This window comes from Microcebus murinus, chromosome 16 (genome assembly GCF_040939455.1).
Source record: "Microcebus murinus isolate Inina chromosome 16, M.murinus_Inina_mat1.0, whole genome shotgun sequence".
In the NCBI taxonomy this organism is placed as follows: domain Eukaryota; kingdom Metazoa; phylum Chordata; class Mammalia; order Primates; family Cheirogaleidae; genus Microcebus; species Microcebus murinus.
The window spans coordinates 58,525,004-58,533,876 of record NC_134119.1 but is presented as its reverse complement, the minus strand read 5'-3'; the positions used below and the strand labels follow the sequence as shown (position 1 = coordinate 58,533,876).

Here is an 8,873-nt window from a genome sequence, read left to right as displayed (position 1 = left end):
AGAAAGAAGATGAGGTCAGAGAGGGAAGGGAAGGCAACAGGATCACATAGGACCTGTTAAGTCGTCGTAAGAACCTTGGTGTTTGTTCTGATAGAGATGGGGAGCCACTGAAGGGCTCTAAGCAGAAGACGGACATTATGTCACATGTCACATGTTTTACAGAGGATCAGACTGACACGGCAGGAATAGAAGGAAGGACATCAGAAAGGCAGCTACTGCAATAACGCAGGCCAGGGAGGTCGAGGTAGGGGGAGTGCATGGGGGCATGGTAGTAGTCCAAATATATTACGATGAGTGAAGAATTAACACTTTCCTGGTGAGAGAAAGGTCAGGATGACATCTAACATTTGACCTGAGTTCCTAGAAAAATGGAATTGTCATCAACTGAAGTGAGGAAGACTAGGAAAGGTGCAAGTTTTGGGGGAAAGACCATGATCTGCTTTGTAAACATGCTAAGTTTTCAAATCCTGTTGGACATCTAAGTGGAGGTGTTGACTGGGTATTCATGTCTGGAGTACAGGGGAAGAGAAGGTCCGAGCTGCAGGAGAAACTTGGGAGTATCAGTGAACAGATGGCATTGGAAGTCGTGAGCCTGGATGAGGGGTTACAAATGCAATCAGAGACAACAAGTCCAGCTCTTATATTGAGCTTCTCCATCACACGGTTCCCCAGAAAGGCCAGCCAACCACGGAGTGTGTCCTGTCCCCCCGAAGGCCCAGGTCTAGGTCTTCCTCCCACCCACCTCCCAACTCCATGCAGTGGCTGCCACCTCTGGCCTCCACAAATGGCTTTCTCCTCTTCCTGTCCAGGATGATTTGGGGTCCTAAAGATGAAAAAGGAAACTAGGAAGGGACTGGAAACTGAAGAAACGAGAAGTCGCAGTACTTTCCAGAGAATAGTCCTGTCCACAAGGCCCTTCTCTAAGAACCGGCAACTCTTAAGATTTAACGGAGCTTCCACTGAAGGGCGTGGTGGCCTGTACCCGTAGTCCCCGCCTCTCGGGAGGCTGATCCAGGAGGATTGCTTAAGCCCCGGAGTTCGAGGTTTCAGTGAGCTGTGGTATTGCCAGTGTACTCCAGCCTGGGTGACAGAGCAAGACCCTGTCTCTAAAACCAAAACAACATGACTGAGCTTCCACACCCAGCATTGCCCTGACATTGCAGAGCAGTATCTGCTGTACTGGAGTTCTGAGAAAGACTCCAGCCAGAGTTTCCCATCCAAGCCATTTACTTATCTGCACAGAACAGCGCTGGCACCCAAAATCCTGTGTTTCAGAACAGAACCTCACCCAGGAGGAAAGCCAGTCTCAGTAGCTACTGACTCCATTTTTCTAGTAGGTTATTTTGGGTGACTGTGGTGGATAACTGTTGTCTTTGTCCTAAACCATGACCTCCTGCCCTGTGTTTCTTCCAGGGCCTGACTGCTTTGGTGATGAGCACATGACCTAAGCCAGCCAGATAGGGTCCTTTCCTAGGACCCTACGCCCAGCAGGAGAGAGTCTCTGCCTTTTGTGGCATTAAGCAAGCGGCATGTCTGAATCTACAGGCCTGATGAGGTTCAGCCCCTGTGGTCTCAAGGAAGACAATGGAGAGAATGACCCCTAGAGAGATAACAAGAGTGAACCTCACAGTGTCCAGATTCCTGGGGCCAGGCTACCCCTGCTTGCTGCTGGAATGGAAATCAATGCTTCCCCCTAGTGTTTACGTTGTCACTTACAACTCCAAGTCTTTCCAAGGATTTTATGGGTGTTCACCTGCCCACAGCCACACTGCCTTCTGCAAAGTCCTCTCCCAGCCACCTAAACCCCACAGGAGCAGCTCTGGGTATTAGAGAAGAGGCAGGAGGTAAAGTTTTTTCAATTCTATTCTAAGCAAAGAGATGTGCTTTTTAAAAAAATGTTTTATTTGAGACAGAGTCTCTCTCTGTTGCCTGGGCTAGAGTGCAATGCCATCATAACAGCTCACTGCAACCTCAATCTCCTGGGCTCAAGCGATCCTCCTGCCTCAGCCTCTCGAGTAGCTGGGACCACAGGCGCTGGGACAACAGGCGCGCACCACCACGCCTGGCTAATTTTTCTATTTTATTTTATTATTATTTTTTTTAACCTTCCTCTTCTACTGGAAGAATTTTTCTATTTTTAAAGACGAGGTCTCGCTCTTGCTCAGGCTGGTCTCGAACTCCTGAGCTCAAACGATCCTCCCGCCTCCCGGTTCTCAGAGTGCTAGAATTACAGGCGTGAGCCATCGCGCCCCGCCACGCCAACAGACTTTCCAGAACTGTTACGGGGAGGCGCGCCCAGCGGGGACGCTGAGTCACGGTGACCCGGCGAAGGTGAGAAGACCGCGCGTCCCGGGCTCGGTGCAGCTCCAAGCGCGGGCGCCCTCCGGAGGGCTCGTGCACACGCGTGCACACGCGGGAAAGGCAGGGCCGAGCGCAGGCACTCCTGGGGGAAGGGTGCGCACGCATCTGCGTGTGGGTTAGCACGTCCGGGATGGGCGGCGGCGCGCGTGTGCGCATGTCCCCGTGCAGGCTCTGGAGCTGGGTTGCAGGGAGGGAAACGTGCAAACCCCTGTGTCCGCACGTCTCGGATGGAGGTGGCGCGCGCATGTGCGCATGCGCTGCATTGGTGGGGGCGGACTGCGCATGCGCAGGCTAGGAGCGCTGCGTGGTTTAGGGGAAGCTACTTTCCACACCCGGGGAGGCTAGGAGCTTGTCCCTTGTCGCGTCGTAACTTGATCTCCAGATTTTCCCTGTGAACCCATGGCTCGGTCTTTAAAAAAAATGTCTCCCACCATATATAGGTGTGGTTTCCATGAGAACAGGAAGCTATGTTTTTATTAAAGGTCTACATAGTCCTGTCCATAGCGCCTAATGTTGATCCCGGTACAAACTCTGGTGATTATGTATTTTTCTTTTAGTCTAATGTGAGAGCCTTTTTTGTCCTGTTCTTTTTTTTTTTTTTTTTTGAGACAAAGTCTCGCTTTGTTGCCCAGGCTAGAGTGAGTGCCCTGGCGTCAGCCTAGCTCACAGCAACCTCAAACTCCTGGGCTCAAGCAATCCTTCTGCCTCAGCCTCCCGAGTAGCTGGGACTACAGGCATGCGCCACCACGCCCGGCTAATTTTGTCTATATACTTTTAGTTGGCCAATTAATTTCTTTCCATTTATAGTAGAGACAGGGTCTTGCTCTTGCTCAGGCTGGTTTCGAACTCATAACCTCGAGCAATCCGCCCGCCTCAACCTCCCAGAGTGCTAGGATTACAGGCGTGAGCCACGGCGCCCGGCCTATTTTTTTTGTTTTTTAAGAGACATGTCGCTGTGTCACCCAGACCAGAGTGCAATGGCACAATCATAAATCGCCGTAGCCTCTTAACTCCTTGGCTCAAGCGATCCTTCTGTTTCAGCCTCCAGAGTTGCTGTGACTACCAGTAGCTAGGACTACCAGTAGCTAGGACTACCACGCATGCGACTGCACCTGGCTAATTTTATCTTTTGTAGAGGGGGTCTGTCTAGCTAAATTGCCCAAGCCAACTCCAACTCCTGGCCTTATGCAATCCTGATCCTCCCGTCTTGGCCTCCCAAAATGTTGGAATTACAGATGTGAGATGCCCAGTTTCTAGTTCTATTTTTGCTCTGTATTAGAAAGTTCGGGCCCCAAAACACCTCTTGTCATCTGTCTCAATTTGCTTTGTGGTGGTCCCAGGCGCTGCCTTGCACCTTGGGGACATGTGACCATGATCAAGACTTGCTCCTTGCTCCCAGGGGACCTTGGTTATAGTGAGGGACAAATGCAAACACACAAGATCCCAGGGGAGTGCTAAGTACTATAATGTGAAACAAAGCCAAGTTGGAGTATGGGCTCTGGCCCTAGAGCAGCCTCAGGTTGGAGGGCACAGGGAAGGCCACATGGAAGTGTGGGGTCTGTGCATGGGAAACTCTTAGGCTGTAGAGGGAAAGGCAGGAGCCTCAGGTGGATGGCAGAGATGTAAGAATATAGTGGCATTTGAGTGTGCGTGGAAATATAGGACTTGAATGAGGAGAGTGAAGGAAAGAAGAACCAAGAGTATCTTACAGGACAGCAGACAGAGCAACTGGGTGGATAGATGGTGGCATTCTTACCAAAGATGGGGGTGTCTCCCTTAAAAGAATTTCAAGGGCAGGGACTGCATCATCTTCGCACTCCTGGCTCTTAGCAAGGGCCTGGCCTCTAGGTGATGTTAGTAAATGTTGAAATGAGGTGACACACCTGAAACAATTCTTCTCCCCCACCTAGGCCTACATACCCAACTCAGCCTCCCAACACAACTCACATCCAGTCCCCTCACAGAGATGCAGAGGCCTGGGCCCGGCCAGACTACCCCTGCAATATAAGGCTCGGTGTATGTGTTCCTTTCAGGAGCCCGCCCTGGAGGTTACATATCGCTAGGAGGCAGCCAGCCATGCTGTCCACGTATGTGGCTATTTAGCAGCTGAGGAGCTGACCGCTGGGAAAGGTTTATTTCCTTTGTCTCCAGATCAGGATGGTCACAGCAGTGGCCACACAATGCGCAGAAGGCCACCAGCGCATGGTTGGCATGCAGCATTTCAGCTACACCCCATCTCCATGCTGGCAGCCCCACTCTCAAGGAGTCCCCAGGTAGGAAAGTCAAGTCTCAAGCCTGCCGACTGCCTGTGTGTCCTCCATTTGTCAGATGGGGCCTAGGCCTCCAAGGACCCTCTAGGAGCACAAATCTAACATCTGTTCTGCTTCCACCCCACCCATCCGGTTTCACAGCCAGGGAGACAGGACTCCACTTCTGTCTGCACCACTGCTGTGAATCAAAGCCAGGGACGAGCACTGGGTGCTTGTGTTAAATGGGAACACACTTGAATAAAATACGTACTGTTTCCTGCTAGCATCTTAATATAAACTTGCAGTGTATTCCTTAGCACATTCATGCAACATGGCTGTTACTAAGCAACCTTGTCCTGAGGTACATTTGGAAGGTTCTGGAACTTGGTCCCCATGCTCACCCTCAAGGCATCTCAGCAGAAAGAAGCTGTAAGTAGTACTTATACTCTCAGGCTATATATTAATGCTCACATGACTCCATTTTCCTAAGTTCATGAAAAAAAGTTCCAATGAAGTGCTTTCTTTCTGTCAATGAGTTGAAATTCCCGTGTAACCCACCCTCCCTTTGTGGTTCTCATGATATGGTCCTCCTCCTGCTAAGCAGGCTGGCATCATCCAGTGAGACAGGTCCTTCTTATGCCTGTGAGGCAGGGTCTTTCTGCCAGATTGGGTCCCTGGTGTGGGGAGAGGGTGAAACAAGTTCTCATTCCTGGGTCTGCTTCTTGGACAGGCTGGCTGGGCAGGCCACAGCACCCAGGGTTGGTGGGTGTGGGTGTTGGCAGACCCCAACCAAAGAGAGAGCTTGCATCCTTCCAGGAGACAGTCCCTTTTCCACTGTATTGGCTCCACTTGTGCAGAGGCTGACACCATCTGTGTCCTTCGGGAAGCCAAGAGGGCAGGTGTGGCTGGTGGCTCTGCTTCCTGCCCATTCCATTCCATTCCATTCTAGCTCACCTTAATATTCCAAGTGACCTTCCCTCTTGCTCAGTCTCAGAATCAGGGAACAAGCTGACCTAAAAACCAACTCGTGCAGCTTTTCAAAGTAATGGGTCAGGACACTCTGACACAATGTCTGCTGCAGTTCATTTTAAACAAAGATACAAAGTATTATTAAATGTATATTTTTAATAAAGCCAATAGTTATTTTACTTATAGGAGCTTTAAAAGATACAAAATGTAGAGTTCCAGTTTGGAAGCATTGTAACTATTCACACGATGTCCTGCTGATGCCCGAGCAAGGCAGCCACGCCCGGCCATGCGAAGGACACACATATTCACACACGCACACACATGCGCTTTGGCGAGACCCCTCTGCCGAGCGCAGCACCTGGAATTACCAGTGTTCAGAGCAAGGTGGTGCTGGGAACGCAGCACCTACATAGAGACCACACAGACAGCTTCACACAGTCTCACTGCCATGGAGATGCAATTAAAAAATGTCTTCCTTAATAGAGAAGAACAAACTGGAAAGTGACAATTAACAATGTCAACTGCGCTGGGGGCATCAAGGACCGACCTCTGTCCAAGGTGAGGTCTTTGGGGAGGCACTATTAAAACAAGAGTACGTCAGTATAATAGAACTCGAAATACAGGGTACTGTGGACACGTTACCGAAGGAAATAGAAAACTATCTTACAAGGAAAACAGCCACAAACAACTTTAACAGAGATTAGTGTGCACACTGTGACAGCTAACACAGACGAGAGCCACACGGGGTTGGTGCAAAGCACGTGCCTGAAAAGGTCTATATACAAAATAGTTCTCTGTAAACATGGTGAGGTGAATGTCAGAACCACGGTGAAGATCATAAATACAGGCAGCAATGGCATCCCCACACAGCACAAAAGACAACACCCAAGGCCTGGAAACAGCCCGACGACACAGTACTAAAAATTCAGGTGGCTGGGCTCAGACACCCTCAGGGTCCTCTATAATTAGTGTGTATGTGTGTGTGTGCGCGTGTGTGTGTACATACATATATATATATATTTATTCTTTTTGGTATTTTTAAATATAAATTTACTTATATCTGTAGAAAAATGAGAACATAAATGTGTTATTACAATCTTTGCTGGAAAAGCTTATATGGAGCTAGAAAGAATAAACCATTTATTAGTAGTTAACATATATTAAAATGGTTTAATGACTTAAGAAAATATAAAAAAAAATATTAATACTGTCAAACTTTCATACCAGAAAATATTATGGATTTTTCTCAATTAGAATTTTTCAAAGATGAAATATGAAAAATTTAAATAAGTTTTATATAAAGAACTTTCTGTAACCTCAATTAATATACAGTGGGATATGTCTACTCTATATAGAGATATTTATTATTATTTCTCAATTTAAGCACCATTCAATTCTTCTGGATCCATTCTGGCTGGAAAATACTCCTAAATCCACAGGATGTTATCTATTTTAATGGCACATGTTAACTGAAAATGAGGTGGATTGTTTTTTTTTTAAGAAAAGACTTTAAATTAATTTCTATCTACATCTTAATTGGTTTGTCTTCTGAGCCAGCTCACAATGTTACTGCAGTTTCGAGTGCAGGCATCTCTGTGCAGCCCCTGACCACACTTTATGCTCTGAGGACGTAGCCTGCGCTCTATCCTGCGCAGACGGCAGCAGCCGGCTCACCTCCACGCGCCTGCGGCAGTACGCCTCCTACATTAGTTTTACAACCCTGCTGTTGCGAATCTGGTAAAGGCTGCACTCCCCCGGGTGCTGCTGGGGCAGCAAGGGGCTGCCCACCCACAGTAAACCCCGGTGGCTGCTTCTGCTCACAAATACTCTACACTCTGCCCATTTTATATAAGCTTAAATAAAGATAGTGTTGAACAAACCTCCAGCCAGTATATCTGTTACCTTAAAATATTCAATGCGTGTTAGGCAGGAGATGTTTTAACTAAAAACCTACGTGAAAAAATAGCTATAAAATACAGTGATTGGTGTGGTCATCACTCAAGGTGTGAAGGGAGGAGGAGGAGGTGAGGGTTTCAGAAGAATGGTCAGTTTTGCTCTAAGCCTTCAGGCCTGATGCCTTCCCAACACACAGCAGGACTAAAAACCCACGAGCTGTGTTTCTCAAAGTGTGGCCGCTGGCTGCCTGCATCAGAACCCTGTGAGGTGCTTACTAAGCATGCAGACTCCCCAGCATCCTGAGGGAGAAACCTCTGTCTACAGCTGGCTCTCCAGGGGTCTGATGCCTCCAAATTTGGAACCCAGGCTTCAAAGGCTTGGAGCTGCCAACCACCCTGTCCCCAAGGAATTCTCCCTGGGACAGGGGTACACTGGTCCTCTAGGGGGCTGGTGTCAGCTAGTTGGCCCTAGGGCGGGGACACTCACCCCAGCAGCTCTGGGCACGCAAGCAGGCTGGCCCTGGATCAGTACTGGGGCAGGTAAGCTGGCCTGCGCTCGGCCTTCCCGGGGAAAGCCTTGAAGCCCTTGGGCACTGCCTTGTGCGCAGGTGGGGGTGGGGGCTGTGGTGGGGGCTGCACGTAGGAGAAGGAGGCGGCACTGCACTCGCTGGCCGCAGCCCACACTGGAGACTGCAGCATCTGCATGGTGTCGTTCCACTGGCTGCCGGGGCTGGCGACGGCATAGAGTGGCGTGCTTGGGCTGGGCAGTGTGCTGGGCATCGGGGACGGGTGTTGCCAGGGTGCTTTGGGTGGCCACGTTTTGGTTTTGTTATCCTGAGAAACAGAAAAGAGTCCTTAGTGGCATTCCTGGTGATATATCTTTTCCCACCTCCCCAGACCTCTGGCCCTTAGTCCCACCTAGAAGACAAGGCGAGAGCATCACCCCCCCCCAGGCCTGTCCGACAGACTTCCTGCAGTGACAGCAATGTTCTCTGCCTGCACTGTCCAATACTAAAGTTTTATTTGTATTTCATTTAAATTTATTTAGCCACAGGTGGTAAATGGCTATCATAGTGGACAGCACAGCCCTCGAGCTTCCTCCACATGTGGTTCTGAGTCAGCTGAGCTAGCTAGTCATTTAGAAAAAAATCATGAGAAAAACAAGTTATTCACCACAAAGTGGACCCCTCATTACTCCGAGGCCCCCTTAAAGCTGGAGCTGTGGAAACTGGCCCGTGGTCTGCGCCCACAAGCCAGCCTGCAGTACCTGGTTCACGTCCTCTATCGTAGTAAGGAGAGGCGGCGAGGGCAGCGTACCAGTCTCCTGCTCTCCGCTGCTGTGTTTCCTGAAAGAACCGAGGGCTCAGAGCAGTGACCACCCAGCTTCCTGCCCAGCCCA

At 49.6% G+C, this 8,873-nt stretch overlaps 1 protein-coding gene across 5 annotated transcripts in view; it reads right to left on the bottom strand.

The window, feature by feature from the left end:
* Window positions 1-5,715: 5,715 nt before the first annotated feature.
* The window catches only part of GARRE1 (granule associated Rac and RHOG effector 1), a 64,339-nt gene continuing 61,181 nt past the window's right edge, over window positions 5,716-8,873 (bottom strand). For all 5 annotated transcript variants that reach the window (XM_012775125.3, XM_075992984.1, XM_012775126.2 and 2 more), the window contains 2 exons: window positions 8,742-8,820; window positions 5,716-8,308 (listed from right to left, as the gene is read on the bottom strand). In XM_012775125.3, the coding sequence (XP_012630579.1) occupies window positions 8,000-8,308; window positions 8,742-8,820 (388 nt within the window). In that variant the 3' untranslated portion in view covers window positions 5,716-7,999. The remainder of the gene's footprint in view (window positions 8,309-8,741; window positions 8,821-8,873) is intronic.